Source organism: Populus trichocarpa, chromosome 19, assembly GCF_000002775.5.
Source record: "Populus trichocarpa isolate Nisqually-1 chromosome 19, P.trichocarpa_v4.1, whole genome shotgun sequence".
NCBI lineage: Eukaryota > Viridiplantae > Streptophyta > Magnoliopsida > Malpighiales > Salicaceae > Populus > Populus trichocarpa.
The window spans coordinates 1,819,301-1,836,989 of NC_037303.2; the positions used below are offsets into that span (position 1 = coordinate 1,819,301).

At 33.3% G+C, this 17,689-nt stretch overlaps 3 protein-coding genes across 12 annotated transcripts; 2 read left to right on the top strand and 1 right to left on the bottom strand.

Moving 5' to 3' along the window:
* Positions 1-456: 456 nt before the first annotated feature.
* On the bottom strand, positions 457-2,718 carry LOC18108062 (F-box protein At5g03970). Of its 10 annotated transcripts, none has more exons than XM_052449687.1 (3): positions 2,617-2,718; positions 2,304-2,347; positions 457-1,947 (listed from the first exon to the last, which is right to left on the bottom strand). In XM_052449687.1, the coding sequence occupies exon 3, from the start codon at positions 1,922-1,924 to the stop codon at positions 683-685; it is 1,242 nt and encodes a 413-aa protein (XP_052305647.1). In that variant the 5' UTR covers positions 1,925-1,947; positions 2,304-2,347; positions 2,617-2,718; the 3' UTR covers positions 457-682. The 10 variants fall into 10 exon arrangements, with proteins under 10 accessions (XP_052305647.1, XP_024447643.1, XP_024447641.1 ...); XM_024591875.2 differs by having other exon boundaries at positions 457-1,950; positions 2,617-2,708; XM_024591873.2 differs by having other exon boundaries at positions 2,565-2,708.
* A 714-nt stretch (positions 2,719-3,432) lies between these two features.
* LOC18108061 (uncharacterized) lies at positions 3,433-9,209 on the top strand. The gene is made up of 10 exons (XM_006370909.3): positions 3,433-3,757; positions 4,234-4,275; positions 4,380-4,524; positions 5,516-5,745; positions 6,065-6,122; positions 6,858-6,935; positions 7,073-7,161; positions 7,633-7,714; positions 8,371-8,562; positions 8,685-9,209. The coding sequence occupies exons 1-10, from the start codon at positions 3,594-3,596 to the stop codon at positions 8,823-8,825; spliced, it is 1,221 nt and encodes a 406-aa protein (XP_006370971.1). The 5' UTR covers positions 3,433-3,593; the 3' UTR covers positions 8,826-9,209.
* Positions 9,210-15,497: 6,288 nt separating this feature from the next.
* LOC18108060 (uncharacterized) lies at positions 15,498-17,426 on the top strand. The gene is made up of 5 exons (XM_006370908.3): positions 15,498-15,637; positions 15,783-15,855; positions 15,952-16,000; positions 16,178-16,301; positions 17,122-17,426. Exons 1-5 carry the CDS (start codon positions 15,620-15,622, stop codon positions 17,200-17,202), a joined length of 345 nt encoding a protein of 114 aa, XP_006370970.1. The 5' UTR covers positions 15,498-15,619; the 3' UTR covers positions 17,203-17,426.
* Positions 17,427-17,689: the final 263 nt, after the last annotated feature.

The window sequence follows — 17,689 nt, forward strand, 5'->3', positions numbered from 1 at the left end:
TTTATTTTTTTGCACCATAACCCCACAAATAATGACATTTCAAATCTTAGTTTTATATAAATTAAAATAATTTGCTTTTCACTCATAGATATTTATTTTATTTATTTTACAAATAAAAATCCATGTCAGAAGAGTTTTAAAACTTTTTTTTTTTTTTTTTGTAACCTTCTTTGTAACTATCACAATGCCAGACACACAGCCAAACACACAGGCATCATTCTGTAATCACTTTTTTAAGCCTGGAGAGCTACTGAGTCTGCATCATTCTGTAATCACTAAGCATGAGAAGGAACATAGTTACGTCTTCAACTACTGCGAAACCAAAACAAAATAGGGAAGGACCAGTCCAAAGTTCAGAAGAAACCCTGCATATGATACAGGAAATACTAGCACATCCTCTCAAGCAATGCTTAGGGAAACACTGCATCAAACAACAGTATAGCTAATTGCTAAGCATTGAAAAGGAAATAGAACCACAGCTACCAGTGTGGTAAGATAGATGCACATAACATCCACAGAAACAGTCAGGCACACATAGAAGTACGATAACAAAAGAAAACCCTCAAGTCTGCACTGCCTATGCAATCATTAGTTAAATACATGCAGCTGCTAGATAGACAAAACTGCCTCTAGGTATTACATATACCATATTTACAAACTACTTTGTCAAAGAAGTACCTGATCATGTCATGCTCTTTCCAGGGAGGCATAAGGAAGAATGAGGCCAATCTGGCCGAAAGTATGGTGCCACTCTGCTGAAATCCCATGAAATGGAAGAGCCACGACCATTATAAAGAACAGCTTCAACCTTCTGGTTCACAAGGTGCAAGAGAAATATGTCTGGACCAGATCTGATGCAGACAGATTTGGAGTTTCGGTGAAGAAATGACAATATCTGAGTTTCTTTGTCTCGCAAGCAAGATTTTGTCATGAATGTGGGATTCTTCTTCCACATTGTTTTAAAGTTCAATCTATATCTCAAGTTCCAGCCTTTGTTTGGATATCCATCATCTGAGGGAGTCGTTGCATGGCCAGCTTCTTCCTTTTCAAGAACCCATATCTCTAACCCTGACTTACAGCTCCAACCATACTGCAACCGCCCGTCAAAGGACTCCCCCAGAACACGCTCCTCAAAATCAATTGAGCCTGGTAGTTTAATCGAAGATAAGCGCCTCTCACCATTATGAGGATCATAGATTGCTAAGTTTCTCTGTGCTGCATACCAGTGAACAACACCTTTCACCACAGTGGCTACTGACCAAGGACATAGTGACAAAGATGGAACACAGGTCAACGTGGAAAAATTCCATGTACTAGTCTTGGAGTTGAAAGTCTCGATGGGGACAGTTTTCATGTCTTCATCAAGACTGAAATCACATTTTGCACGAATGACCTTGTAGCACATATCGACACTAGGATGGTCCTCGGCAAGGAATGCCATGCACAAGTCTTCAAAGTATACCCGAGGCTTAGGAATTTTGTAGTGTTGTTTGGTAATGGGATTCCAAACAAAATATCTCTTTGGGTGGCGACCGCAAAGAAGAAGGCCATTGGAAGAGTCAATGAAGTAGCCATACTGCTTGAGGGTCTTAGAGAACTTCAAGTCATCACCCTCTTTACAAGTTGACAATAATGGCATAGCAGGTTCTGTTCGTGGTCGGCGCACACCATTTTGACCTCTCCCAAGGTACAAATTATTGCACACAAAGAAGCCCAACATGCGATAAGCCAGTGGCCATCGTCTCAGATAATGTTGACAAAAAACAGAGCTGCAGATAACATGAAGCCACCTCTTCGATACTATGATTAAACTAAAAACAGTTTCTGGTGGCACCCGAAGGAGGATCTCACATAGGATGTCATCAGAGCTCAAGGCAGCATTTACACCATCAATACCACTCCTCATCTTCTTTTTCTTCTTCATATGATCACAAGAAGAAGAATATCCTGCTAAAAGGGCATGTAAAAACTATGTCATACAATAAGCTTATTCAATCACTCAATCAAAGTGAAAGCTAACAAGAACCTCATTTATGAATTAATGCAAATGAATAGCTTATAAACACACAAAAAAAAACTTTGAAGGGCTTTACCCTTTTGGCCGAACTTCAATTCTAGCTGTTGAAATCACTGACTAAGTAAGGCAAAATGAGTAAATGATCCAAACACAAAACTTATAAAAAATCAAGAAACCCTCAAAAACAAAATGGGTTTCAAAGAGGATTCATGACCAATAAATATCTCATTGATACAGACTAATAAGGGAAAAACTTCATAGAAAAATCAATCTACATCAGAATTACCTGAAAAGGAAAAAGCTTTATGCGAAAAAATCAAACTGCAAAACCTGCTCAAAACAGAAATCATATAACCCAATAAGCTAATATATTAAAAAAAAAAGTAAGAATCAATAAATAAAGACCCCATCCAAGCCATCAAGCTCATCTTGTCAAAAAAAGGTTTATTTTAAAAATAAAATAATGTTTGGTGGGTGAGAAAATGAAGTGAAAAAATGAATCTTTATCATTAACCAGAAGGAAAATTAAAAAAACAAAGTGACAGACCCATATACACAGAACACACAAGCGCGTGCGAATGGTAAAGAGAAAGAAGAACCTGTATCATGCGGTGAGGGAGAAGAAGCAGAGAGACAGAGAGAGAGTGGGAATTGAGAAGTGTGATGGCAGAAGTCAACGCTGCAAGTTGTTTAGAATTACTTTCCAAAATGCATTTTTAAAATATTTGTTTAACAAAAATTTATTTAAAATTATTTTTTATATGTTTTCATGTATTAACCTCAAAAATAATTTTAAAAAAATAAAAAATATTTTTTTAATATTTTTTTAAAAATAAATTAACTTTTTTATGTTATTTGTAACACAATTAAAAATAATTATTTAAAAAAAAATAAGCAAAAATAACTAGTCTTTATAATTATATGCTTTTTTTTTTTTTGTTTCAAGAGCAATTTTTATTTTTTTCAAAATAGATATACATTTTCTTTCCTTTTCTTTTCTTCTACTTTAATTAATATAATTTTAATCATCATTGCAGACAAAAAGGGCTACTCTGACTTTTTTTATAATAAATTGTTTAAAAAAAAAACATTATTCAACAATAACTTGTAAATTTGATAATGTATTAATTTTTTTTAAATTTTTAACATCAGCATATTATATAAAATATTAAAAAAATACTAATTTAATATTTTTTAAATAAAATACTTTTTTAAAACGCATGTAGAAGTAAAAACCGCCGCATTTCTAAACACTGAAAGAGAGAGGGAGAAAGAATTGAAGTAATAGAAATGGAAAAATAAAAATAGGAGTTAGGAGTTGTTGGGCTAAGCTTGAAACTACTTCAGTACTATGGGCTGAGCTATTCTTTGAATCTACGAGATCCTGCGAGCCCATCATTCTCTGTAATTTTAACGACAAGTCGTTCTGGGTATCTTATTCAAACCATTGGTTGTTTGATCTGCACAAGGCATTTCACGGTCCCTTGTGAGAGAGAGAGGGGGGAGTAGCCTGTAGTTTAGAATCAAGAAAAAGCCAATCTTTGAGAAGTTGCCAAGATTGAATTTTTGTTTGTGTATGATGATGGGGTTCAAGATTTACAGTTTGTTCAGTTTTAAAATGTCTATATTTCTGTTTTTTTTTCTTAACAATGCAATTGCATACAGTTCTCATTCTTCTTCAGCTGACACCACTATGCATACTAACAACTGGGCTGTCTTGGTTTGCACTTCTCGTTTCTGGTAATTAAGTTTCAGCTTCATTTCTTTTCAAAGTTTTAATCCTTTTGATTTATTTGTGCTGTTGTTGGAATAGTTTAATCATACCCAGGTTAGAATTTAGGTTGTTTTTAGTATAGGTAACATGTTTATGTGCTATGTGATACACCCATGTTAGAATTTTATATGCTCTAAGTACTAGGAATTACTTACTTTGTAGTTATGTTATGATACCCATGTTAGAATTTTGTGTTTTTTGATGTAAAAAGATTGCATTTTTATGTGATATATATGGTGTCAATGATTGGTTTTGAGCTTGTGATCTAATTAGGTATATACTGATAAAGAAAATGATAGAGAACTGAGTCATTTATATATAAAGTAAGAGTTAGTTAATTTTTTCTTTTCCAGTGAAAGGCTGTTCCTTTCTATGGTTTTTGATTTTTCGTAGTTTAGAGGTATCGGTGGAATTGATTATTTTTTATCCTTCCTTCTTTCAGGTTTAATTATCGGCACATGGCTAACACTTTGTCATTGTATAGGTGAGCATTCCAGTATGTTGAATTTGTTGCTTTGATCACCTCGTCATTTCTTTTTCTTGTTGTTTAGTCTTTTCTGTACTGTCTTAGTTTTTGTGTGTTTCCAGGACAGTTAAGCGATTAGGTATACCTGATGAGAGGATAATACTGATGTTGGCAGACGATATGGCTTGTAATGCTAGGAACAAGTACCCTGCACAAGTCTTCAACAATGAAAACCATAGACTTAACTTATATGGAGACAATGTGGAGGTCAGTTTCTGGTTTCTGTTTAGCTCTCCTACCCTTTTGAAAAGCATATTTACTCCTTATCAATGTTTTTGGGTCAAAAAGTTGCGAAGACAACTTGTGAATAATGGAACTCATTTAAGAAGGGGCCGTTTCTTTAGAGTTTTAAGGAAAAGTAGCTGCACTTGACCATTATTATTCATAGGTTGCACATTATTGGTTGCAACTCTGATGAATGTATTTTAGAGTCAGCTTTCACTTCATGAGCTTTCCACTCCCTCTACTATGTTTTAGAAGATAAAATGATTCGCAACTTTCGTAGGTCTATTATGGTACTTTTCAATCAGCAATCTTTTGTTATAATCTCAAACTTCAAATTAGTGTGAAGTTTTACTTGTTAAATGTTCAGAAATTTGATCTCATGTACTTGAAAATTGGTTACATCTTGTAAGGTCAAGGTTTGTAATTGTAACATTCAATAACTATAAAATCCATGAAGTGCTCAACTTCAGCTATTTATGGCTTTCAACTTACCATTAATTATCTAAAGATCTGATTGACACACCAAATGAGTTGTTCATGTATATTATTATGTTGTGGGTAATCAAAGAACCATCTCAATCTAAAAACTTAAGTTTTGAGTTTGTTTGATCTGATGAGAGGATAATAGTTGTTCATATATAAACACATGTTGTGAGGTCTCAAAATATGATTTATATTATTCTCTAACATGCCCCTTCAAATGAAAGCTTTTTGGGTTTCAAACTTGCACAGATGTATCACTGCCTTGTGTTTAATTTTATCAAGAGATTCGAATTCATAATTGTTTGGTCATCAAGGCTCTAATATCATGTCGGCATGCAAAGATATCTCTTGTTGTGATGATATTCTTTATATTCCCATTGTATTCTCTATTGTAAAAGAACACTTTTTTAAATAGAAAGACAGTTGAAGGGATTTTGGAGAATGTGCATTTCTGAGCAGACCCTGATTATATTGAGCTTCTAACACTCAGGTGGACTATCGAGGTTATGAAGTAACAGTTGAAAATTTTTTACGTGTTCTGACTGGTCGCCATGAAACTGCTGTTCCAAGATCAAAGCGACTCTTAAGTGATGAAGGAAGCCACATTCTTCTGTACATGACAGGGCATGGAGGAGATGAATTCTTAAAATTCCAGGACTCCGAAGAGCTCCAGAGTCATGATTTAGCTGATGCTGTAAAGCAAATGAAGGAGAAACGTAGGTGAGACTACTTGCTTTGTTCATTCTAACTTTGACCTTTGAGGAATGCTTGAAATCTTAGTCATCAAATCATAATGAAATACTTTGTGGGTGCTATTGAATAACATCTGGTTTTGACACTGTTGTCAAGCTTTTTGATAATCGGAAAGTTCAGGATGAAAATGTCACACTTTTAAATGAAGTTTCTCTGAAAAGATAAATTATCTAATAATATACAATATTTTTAAAATTAGATCATTATATGCTACTTCCTTTACTTTTACTGTTGTGATCCCTAAAGAACCACGGGCTGATAATTGTGCTTAATGTGACAAACCTAGATTCAAGGAATTGCTGATAATGGTGGACACTTGCCAAGCTGCCACTCTATTCAATCAGGTATTTTATCTGCTTTTGATGGGAATCTTATGAATATTGTGTCAAGGCTTACCTTTATTTTGTTGCTATTCATAGTAACTTGATGTCATGTCATTTAGCAAATTTTGTTAACAATGAATTATGAACATCTAAGTCCAAAATTTTGATGTCAATACATGTAGATTAGTTGCTGCCGGTGAGAATGAGATTCTTTAACATAATTTTCATAACTTGTCATGTTTATCAATTAAGTTGGGTCAAGTGATGAATGATATGGAAATTATTTGCAGTCCCTATCTTTGATGTGTTGAATGGTTCTTTGATGTATTGAATGGTTATGCAGATCGAGGACAAAAGGGGACAAGTTATTACATGCCTGAATTGTATATTGATTTGAGCACCAATTAATTTCATGTAGTTGAATTTATAGAAATATCCAAAATCTTTCTACAGTTAAAAGAAGAATATTTTCCTTCCGTGAATGTCATAGTTTGACAAGAAATCATGTTTTGTTTGTGAAATTAAATTTCCAATTTCAATACATTGGTAAATTTGTCAATTGAAGAGCATAAAGGAAGCAAATTACACAATCATGGATTGTCTCTCAAGTGCAATATTCGTTTGTTCCAGGAAATATTTTATTAGTGGATCCATAACCTTGTTGTTATAATCCATGTCTATCGCTAATGGATGGAGGCAAATATATAAGCTAATTGATAATGACACTGATGCAAGGACATTTTCTCCCCTTTTCAGCTCCATTCACCTGGTGTTTTGGCCATTGGGAGTAGCATGAAAGGAGAGAACTCGTACTCACATCACTTGGACTCTGATGTAAGTGGCAGTTGATGGCCTTGACTGTTTTTCACTCCCTTCAGTTATATATATTTGGTGCCATGTTATTAAAGTTCATTTCTTTTCCAGATTTTAGTGTACAAAACGCTATAATGTCTTGTTGTGATGTATCACAGGTTGGTGTTTCTGTTGTGGATCGTTTTACATTCTATACACTTGCCTTTTTTGAGAGGCTAAATATGTATGACAACGCCTCATTGAGCAGGTACACTTGTAAGAGGACTTCGCGCCATTAAAATGAACAGCTTGTAGCATGTTTCCTTTATGTTTTATGGTGTCATCACAACCTTTATATTCATATCAACTCAGAATACCTAGCTGCCGCCCCCCTCCTCATAACTAGTACCTGCTGGATCTCATGGGCTTGTCTATGCATGTTGTTTTTAGCATCAGTCTTGGCAATTCTTAATTCACAAGTCATAACTGGTCTTAGCATAACTGAACTGGTCCATGTTATTAGATGTAATCATAAAATGGATGATTTAATTCAATTGTAAAGGGAAAAGAGCCTAAAGAGGCCAAAATTTCTCTTGATCTTTTGTAATAGGGGGGACTAGTTTTGAACTGTTTTATTTCATAAGTGCATATGGTTGCATAGAGTGCTTGTATAAATCTGTAACATCCCAATCAATATCTAATTTGGCCATGAACTGTGACTTTTTTGGTTCTTTTGCAGTCTTTTTACTTCATATGATCCAAATACATTGATGTCAACTGCATATTACCGAACAGATTTATACCGACGACATTTGGATGAGGTACTGAAGTTCTAGATGTCAATTTTTTCGTATTTTGTCTTTCCAATGTTTTGTTATCACTTGCTTGTACCAATGCTAGTAATCGCTTTTCGCCATCATCAATAGGTGGTAGTAACTGGCTTTCCATGAATATAGCTGTTTAGCCTATGGTTTTCTATTATTGCATGTTTGTGTTGCACTTTTGGATGTTCTATATCTTTCCATTTAGTATTTGGTGTTTCCCAAGGACTCAAATGTGCATTTTATTTTCAATTCCAATTTTTAAGAAAAAAATTTCTCCATTTATAAGAAAAACTCCAGGGTTGTAAGCTGAATCTGGTTGTCTTCTCCATAAGCAGATACACAGCCTGCATCTTCTCCTTACCCAAACCAAAGACCTTGGAATTCTACTTTCCATGTTTCTCATGAACTCTTTATGTATTCCTATGGTCATCTAGAAGAATGATAATTACATTTACAGCTTAGCCTTGTAAATTCACCTTGTATTCTGTTGTATAGCAATCCTTTTTGTGAGATCGAAGCCATTACCATTTTTTCTTTCAGAATAAAATTTCTTTTTAAGTCAGAAGTGCCCTTTAATGCTTTTACCTGAATGTTATGTGCAGGCTGGGGTAAGTTCTAGCTGACTGTTTCATTCTCTCTTCTGTCTCTTATAGGTACCTGTAACGAACTTTTTTGGCTCAGTAATGGAAACAATACATACAGATTCTGCCTATAGAGCTGTCCCTAGGAAAATGTCCAAAAGGGCTGGAATCAATATGGCTGTTGAAAAATCAGTTCAACATGATGATAGAAGAACTTTGATAGATTCAAATGTTCAGGACCCAACTAGTCATATAAAGACAAAGGTAATTACTATTGCTTCCGGGTTATCTTGAACTATATAGTTTGTTATAGAGGCAATTTCTATTACTCACCATTTATAGATTCCCCGTGTACAATTAAAAGTCTTAAGGAACACATGCTGCAGGATCAAAATTGCCCCTTTACACGGACAATGAACACATTTTTTGACAAGGTGGAAAGAATTGAACATCCTGACTCCTTGGTGAATTACGGATTGATATTGATGCTTCCTCTTTTGATGGTTTCTGTGTGGCTATCATCGTGAACGACTGGAGTACCGCATTCTGTTGATCATCTCCATCCAGGCATTTCTTCTGCAAATCAAAATTTCTTACTTCCCCATGCTTGATCAATTATCATGTTTTTTGTTGGAATTTTGATCCCACATGTAGTGGAGCGCTCGTTTGACTTGATCGATGACTCTGCCTTTCTTTGTAACTGAATCTTTGGGAAGGGGCAAAAGTTGGCCAATGTATAGTTCGACATTGGATTAAAGAACTTTACGGGATTTTCCTAGAAATATAGGGCATTCAGAACCCTATCTGGACATCATCTTTTGACATGTTTTCAGTTTTTACTGTGCACGTTGTCCCTTGTAAAACCAAGTATATTCAGTTTTTTACAATGAACATTGTCCATGCAAGTTTGAGTCTTGGTCCTTGTTAAACTACACTAGCCTAAACACAGGTGGTTTGAGTGGTCGAGTCCTATGGCTATTGTCGTTGGCTCCAAGTCTAGGGTTCAAACTCCTGCACCTACCTTTATAACAGTCCACGGGGATCCACGTTTTTCCTCCATGGATGGGACTGTATGGGTGCCTTGCCTAGCATCCGTTGGGCGATTAGGTCTAGCGGGCATTGATGTACATGAATCAATAGGCTTTTGAGACTTGATGGGACGTTCAAATAATTACCTATCTTAATTGAGAAATTTATTTAGGGTTTATGTTTTTGTGTTTTAAAAATATTGTTTAAAAAAATTAAATATTTTTTATTTTAAATTAATATATTTTTAGTGTTTTTAAATCATTTTAATGTGTTAATATTAAAAATATTTTTTAAAAAAATAAAAAAATATTATTTTAATATATTTTTGAATGAAAAACACTTTAAAAAACAAGTATTTTTTTTTTTCCAAACACTTCTTTAATGATGTTTGGAAACATTAAATAATCAGGGGCACTTCTTTAATGATGTAATCAGGGGCATTTCTTTAATGATGTTTGGAAACATTAAATAATCAGGGGCGAGGAGAAATTATTAGCTCTCCAACAAATCCCTTATAGCAATTATGATAAAAAAAAAAAATTGTTCTAAAACAAGTGTTTAAATCTATTACAATATAGCTATGAGCAATTATTGTTAAACCTCGAGCAATTTAAGGGTTAATTTGTTACAATGAGAGAAAAAGATTGAGAATTAGAAGATAGTTAAAAAGATAAAAGAAATATTTGTAACACAAAAAATTATTGTATTATTCATTGATTGCTTCTTTAATATAGAGTTCTTATTTATATTATATTGCCTAACTAACTTTTTTATAACAATTGATTATCGTTGCTTGTTTAACACGTGATTGTATCAACTAACTCTGTTGTCACTAATTCTAACTGCTAACTAATTGATTTTCCCTCCATTCTATTAGTTAAATGTTCTTTTTCACCTTTCTTCTTTCCCACGCAATCTAGCAGCAACTTCAATACAGTAACTCTAACAATTCCCCCTTTTTTAACAATTTTTTGACCTTAAGAATGAATATCAAAGTCTGGAAATTGCTACTGAAGCTTTCCAAGCTCTTCTCATGTTGAATCTTCATCAAAGAAGTTGGATCATTTAATCAATCCAACTATTACAGCCTTGTCCCTTTTCTTCATTATCTTGCGATCCAAAATTGAAATAGGTTACACCTTAATTTGCCTTGACCTTTTGTTAATTGAACGGATGAGGTTACCACAGCATGATCCTTAATTTTTTTTCTTCAACATGGATATGTGGAATACAAGATGAATTTGAACTTCTTTCGATAACAACAGGTTGTATGCCACTGTCCTTGTTCATTGTATTATCTTATAGGGACCAAAATACCTTGGATTCAACTTTATATTTTTTTCTAAGAACAACAGTAACTTGTCTATATGGTTGTAGCTTAAGAAATACCCAATCCCCCACCTGAAATTCCCTCTCTAATATGCCCTCGTCAGTCATTTGCTTCATTCTGTTTTTAGCCATAACCAACTGTCTTGTAAGCTATGATCCAGCTCCTCTTATGTCTTAAACATGTCTTCCACAGCAGCCATAGAAGCAACCTCAGAGCAAATAATTTCTGTAGCAGAAGGTGGATAATCATAAACCGCTTGAAAATGACTCATTTGAATGGCAGAGTGATAATTTGTATTATATCACCATTGAGCTCTTGCTAACCATAGATGCTACTCTTTTAGAGAATGTATAGTCATGCATCTTAGGTAGGTTTCTAAGCATTGGTTAACCCTTTCTGATTGATCATCAGATTGAGGGTGATATGTTGTGCTTATGCAAAGTTTAATTCCCAGTAACTTGAATAATTTAGTCCAAAACACACTTGTAAAAACCTTATCTCTGACTAACATAATTGTAGAAAGCAAGCCATGAAACTTATAGAAAATGATTTAAGAAGATCTCAACAACAGACTTGACAGTGAATGGATGAGATAAGGCAATGAAATGGTTGTACTTGGTGAGTTTATCCACAATAACTAGGATAATGTCCTTACCTTCAGATCTTAACGATCCTTCAATAAAGTCCATTGTAATGTCTTTTCAAACTCCATTTGGAACTGGTGGTGGTTGTAATAGTCCAGGATAGATAATAATCCTTTCTAACTTGGCTTGCTTGCAGATATCACATCCATTCACTATTTGTTTCACCATCTTCTTCATGAAAGGCCAATATAATAAGGTCTTTAATCTTCTATAAGAATTTTGAATACCAACATGGCTTCTTATATAAGAATCATGAGCTACACTTATCAATTTCTTCTTAGAGTCACTTGTAGCTCCAATAACAATTATGTCCTTAGTGAAATCTGACAATGCAAGAATTAGAGCTTTACACAAGGCCACCTCTAGGTCTTCGAATGCCTTTTGAGCAGTATCATTCCAACTAAAACTATGTTTTTTTAAGAGTTCAGTTAATGGTTTACTTGTGATACCAAATCCCTTTATAAACTTCATATAGTAACATGTTAATCATATGAAACCTCTGAGTTCCTTTACTATTTTTTAGGTAGGCCAATCTCTTATTGCTGCAGTCTTCTTTAGATTTGTGGCTATCTTTTTAGCTGGCATGATATGTCCCAAATATTCTACTTGGGATTTACAAAAAGACCACTTAGATTTCCTGACAAATAAATGATTATTCCTCAGTGTTTCTAAGATATTTTTTAGGTGATTGATGTGCAGTTCCAGACTTCAGCTATATACCATAATATCATCAAAGAAAACCAGTACAGATTTCCTAAGAAAAGGTTCTAACGCATAATTTATTAGGGCCTGAAATGTAGTTGGAGCATTTGTAAGGCCAAAAGGCACGACCTGAAATTTATAATGCCCATGATGAGTATGAAATGTTGTTTTCTCAATGTCACTTTCCTGCATTTGAGTCTTATGATAACCATTCATCCGATCCAATTTAGGAAAGTATTATAACCCATGTAACTCATCCATAAGGTCATCAATGAGAGGTATTGAAAATTTGTTCTTAATTGTCAGCTCATTCAATTACCTATAATCCACATAAAATCTCTGGTTATTATCTTTCTTTTTAACTAGTAATACTAGAGAGGCAAATGAATTAGTACTTGGTTGTATTAACCTATTTTCTAGCATTTCTTTCCTCAACCTCTATTTTTCATCCTTATGCATAAAAGATCTTCTATATGGTCTGATGTTGACTAGTTTAGCTCCTGGAATCAAGGGAATTTTGTGATCCAAAACTCTCTCATGTGGTAATTAGCTAGGCTCATCAAAGACTGTTATATATTCTTCCAATAATGCCTTGACCCTTTTCATTTATTGTCTTTTGCCTTGTTTCCTCATTAGCATCCAATAAGAAGAATTGTCATACTAAGCCATATACGGCCTCTTTAAGATTCTTCTATACCTTAGAAGCAGAGACGAATTGTAATTGAGCTTCTTTTCTATAATACCCTTAAACTCAATCATCCTTCTATCTTTTTAAAAGATAATTTTATCTTAATGAAATCAAATAAGATAAATAAATAGATTCTTAACCAATCTACTCCTAACATCATATCACACCTTTCAAGTTTCAGAATTCTTAAATTAGCTTAGAATTTGTGTTCTTGCATCATCCAAACCAATACAATAGTTCTTTTAATGATGGTTATAATCTTCTTAACTACTTGTTCATCAATAAAACTATGTGTACTCTCACTACCAATCAGAGTTATAAGGTCTTTATCTTGATAATTTCCTATAATTTTAATTGTATCATGAGCATAATTATTAGCTAATGCATTTAGAGATAATCCATATTCTTCTACCTGCTCTTTTTATGTCATTATCGCATTGATGTCACCTTTTCCTTCTTCTACTTTTACAAATTCTTCTTCTTTTTCCTCACCACTCACCATATTCATATTTTTTTTATTACATTAATGCTCTAATGTAAATTTTTCTCCACATCTATAACATCGGCCTAGTCTTCTCCTTTATTCATAGATTGTTTTAAGCAAATGTTATTTTTTTTCCCACTAGCAAACCATTCTTTATATGTGAAGTTTTAAAGGGTTACTTTGAAAGAGGAAGGTATTCTTGATATGAATATGTTCTTGCTTGTTATTTCCAGACTCGATTCCTCCTGCCACCTTGCTTGATCAAATGCATATATTATAGTTGTGAGCCTTAATATTTTCAGTATTGGCCTGTTATCATTCTTAAGGCCACTAATAAAACTTGAAACATAATATGATTTTGGCAATGACGGATTCAAGATGCTCATTAAGGACTTGAGCTCCTCAAATCTCTCAACAAACCCTTTCAGCTTTTTTTCTTGTGTCAATTTGTTGAATTCCTCTACCACATCTTCTCTACTACCAAATCACATGCAAATGACCTTCACAAATTCTTCCTTATTGGTTAAATCATGGTTACTATATAAGAATCCTTCGTACCATACCTTTGCCTCTCCTTCAAAGTAAAGAGAAACAATCTCTACCCATTGATGAACCGGAATGAAATGTAGTTTAAAGAATTTCTTACATTTTCTAATCTAACCTTTTAGTTTTTCCCCATGGAATGTAGTCAGTTCAGGAAGAGTTCCATTGTATATATTCTCTTTTCTTGAGCATCTTACAAGGAATCCAGAAAGTTGAATCCTGAGTCTTTAACCCGAGTGGGAGGTCCCCTTTCAAGCCGATTGGATTGATTGTCGTGACCTTCTTGGTTGATTCTTTGATCCTCCTGGTTATAATACTAGTGTTGATGCATTCAAATTACCCTTTTTGAGCTAGAATTGCTTCTTGTTTTTTTATCTGCATCATGTCCTCCAATAAGTGTTTTAATTGTAGCCATCAAAGTCTCCATCTGAGTGTTAAACTGTCCATTCCATTTATATTGTTCTTGCCATTATTTTCTATTCTCCATTAATGGTTTTTGCAATTCTCATGGAAGAACTTGTATCCTCTCATCTACTTGCCTTCCATGTTCTTTCAAGGCCTTTATTTTGTTGCATTCTACCATCGCTATGCTCAATATTACTCTTGTAAAAGGGCTCTGATACCAAATTATTAAGATCACTATTAACAATGAGAGAAAGAGATTGAGAATTAGAGGAGAGTTCAAGAGAGCAAAGAATTTCATTTGTAATACAGAAAATTATTGTATTATTCATTGATTGCTTGTTTAACACATCATTGTATTAACTCTGTTGTAATTAATTCTAACTGCTAGCTAACTGATTTACCCTTCCATTCTGCTAGCTAAATATTCTTCTTCAGCTTCATTATTTCCTACACAATCTAGCTCTTCAATGCAGCAACTTCAATATAGCAGCTCTAACATAATTTGAAAAACATAGGGTTCAAAGCCTAATTCAAGATGGGTTTTAAGTTGAATATAAAAAAAATTGACTCGATAAAATTTTATTAATCTGGATAAATTTTTAACAACCAGTTCAAATCTAGCTTGGTTAATTTTAGGAATTGTTTTTTTATACAAAAAAAAATTATTTTAATAAAATAATTAATTTATAATTCACCCATACTTTGACAGGATGCTAAAACAATATTTTTAACTTAATCTCAACATATTGTGTTGTAACTTAATTAAAAAATCTTCCGCAGAAGTTTATATTTTATAAAAAAATATATTATTTTTATTGTATCCAAATTATATAAAAAATCATTATTCGCATGCATGCATTCGAAGGTATTTTTTTATTTTTATTTTAATAAATTAATTAAAAATAAAATATAAATCCAAAAAATAATATCTTATAGTTTGTATCTCTCTATTAAAAAAATAATTTGTTGGTTTGAGTTTGTAATATAGACCCTGATTATTTTTGTGTTTCAAAAATATTTTTGAAAAAAATTGAAAATATATTTTTTTTAAAATTAATATTTTTTGTGGTTTTAGATCATTTTTTATGCGCTAATATCAAAAATAATTTTTAAAAAATAAAAAAATATTATTTTAATATATTTTTTAATAAAAAATACTTTAAAAAATAACCATAATCGCATTCTCAAATACGCTTATAATATCATAGGACAATATAAGGTAGCATGTGGAAAATATTTTTAAAAATATATTAAAATAATATTTTTTATTTTAAAGATAAATATTTAAAAGAAAAAAATTAAAAAAATAATAATTTAAAACTTAAAAAATTAAAAAATTAAAAAAGCGAACAGTGTCTACATCAGGAAGGCCCGCCGATGGCTGCACCATCATTATTGTTACTTTCTTACAAAACAATTTACAAGAAGACGATTAAAGAGAGCAAAATCCCCATCTAAAGTAAAGAAGCAGCGCTAGAAATCAGAGCAAACGGATCATGATGCGATACAAAGAGGTAATCACTCTCTCTCTCTACAAATCTGCATTCTTATATAAATGGGTTTCATTCTTTTTATGCAAAGATTGGGTTTTTGGTGTCTTTTCAATGTCAAGATCTTAATTTTTGTACATTTTTTCATTTCCCCACTTTTTGTATACAGGAAAAAGAAGCAAAGAAGGAAGCTTTCAGGAAATATCTTGAGAGTAGTGGAGTTCTTGATGCTCTCACCAAAGGTTTCTTCTTTCTGCTTCATTTTTTTCTTCCCCAGTTTTTAACTTTTACTGTGAATTTTCTTATTTATTCATGAATTTTTTTTTGTGTGTGTGTAGTCTTGGTTGCATTGTATGAGCAAAATGACAAACCTTCATCTGCCCTTGAGTAAGTTTTTATTTCTCTGTATTTGTTAAATATAGCAAACTCTAATAAATAGATAGACTTGCACACTAAAACAATGTTTTTTTTTCTTTTTTATTTTATTTTTGATACAATTTATTTTCTTGTAAAAATGCATCCAGTAAATTATTTAAATAACGAAGTTTTAATTTGTTTTGATAGATTCATTCAACAAAAATTAGGTGGCCCAAGTTTGTCTGAATATGAAAAGCTGCAAGCTGAAATGTCAGAGTTGCAAAATAAGTATGGTGATCTGTTGGGAGCCCATCAAGAAACTTGCAAAGAGGTGAGGCTTTTATGCTATATTCAGGCATTTTGATCTTAAATGTGAGAAATTATAGTTTTTTTCTTTTTTAAGTTAGTAAACCCTAATTTGTGGATTATAAGTTAAATGCTAAGTAATCATGACTCATGACTGATAGTCGTAGAGATAGGTTTGACATGCTTCAAAGACCATGGACACTGTGGACTTAACAGCTGAATGCTGTTGTATTTGATCCTGGTTTTGTGATGCTCAAATAGAAGTATTGCTAGAGAACAGTTTGTTGTTCAGCTGTGTGGCACTGGCTTTGGAATATCTCTCTCAAAAGGTGTATCCATTTGTATTATGGACTGATGAGAAATCTAAACTCTCAAATGATGGGAAAACGCCAATTCGAGCATGCATATGTGTAGGACTTGATAGGCACACGCCCAGATAGAGAGAGATACATGATTGCCGAATTCAGACAGCTAGGTGGCAGTAGATGCATCTACATGCATATGAATCTTCCATGACAATTTGCTGTGCCAGTCATATTATTTACTCTATTTAAAACCAGAAATCAGGTGACCAGGTGAAGAGAATGAGCTGAAAATGCAACTAATTTAGGTTTGTCTGCTTAAAAATTTAAGTTTGTCACCGTCCATTTTCATCCATTCTGATTGCGACCAATGAATACTTAATTGAAAGTAATCATGTTAATAAAATCTTAACCAGCTATATTTTCCAGGCAAGAAACCATGACAAAAGTCTGATTGCAGTAACTGCATGTTTTCAATATGTTTTCCCATTGTTACATGTTCCCCATCTGACCCTTATTCTTTGTTTTAATGGTTCGTTGCAGTTGGAGGAACTTAAGAACTCACATAATGTTGCATCTGCTACAGACACCACAGATGGGGAGGCACCAAAGGACGAGCCTTGAATATCCTGAGGAAAAATTGGAGCACCACCACGCTAAATAAACATTTATTCGAACAATATCAAGTGATTATGAAAAACCATTGTTCTATGTTCCTAACTTGTTGTATCCTTGGAATGTAGTGTATAGCAGGATTTTTTTTGTGTATATCTCTATTACTGGTTAATTTTTGTGAAAACATTTCATGATTCTCTTTCAATATAAACAAAATCTGATCCTTAGTACTCTCACCTGTGTCATCACTAATGTTTTTGCCGATAGCTGTAATCCAGGAGGAAAGATGAGGTAGAGGATGGTACGACTTTGGTGGATCCTTTCCTGAAAAATAAAACCAGTGTATTTACTTCAAGTTTTAGGCCAAATATAGCCCTGAAAACTCTCATAACAGCGAGCAAGATGAGCTATGCTTCTGTCTCCTGCCAAGGAATGGAAGTGTTGTGTTCAGAAGTTGTAAAAAGTTCTCCATGATGCTTAAGATACTGTTATCAGG

Excerpts from the sequence above, each read along its gene's own strand:
- LOC18108062 (XM_052449687.1), bottom strand. The coding sequence starts at position 1,924 with ATGAAGAAGAAAAAGAAGATGAGGAGTGGTATTGATGGTGTAAATGCT.
- LOC18108061 (XM_006370909.3), top strand. The coding sequence starts at position 3,594 with ATGATGATGGGGTTCAAGATTTACAGTTTGTTCAGTTTTAAAATGTCT. Across the intron at positions 6,123-6,857 it reads CTGCCACTCTATTCAATCAG|CTCCATTCACCTGGTGTTTT; the intron begins GTATTTTATCTG and ends TCCCCTTTTCAG. Across the intron at positions 6,936-7,072 it reads CACATCACTTGGACTCTGAT|GTTGGTGTTTCTGTTGTGGA; the intron begins GTAAGTGGCAGT and ends GATGTATCACAG.
- LOC18108060 (XM_006370908.3), top strand. Across the intron at positions 15,856-15,951 it reads TCTTGATGCTCTCACCAAAG|TCTTGGTTGCATTGTATGAG; the intron begins GTTTCTTCTTTC and ends GTGTGTGTGTAG. Across the intron at positions 16,302-17,121 it reads ATCAAGAAACTTGCAAAGAG|TTGGAGGAACTTAAGAACTC; the intron begins GTGAGGCTTTTA and ends GGTTCGTTGCAG.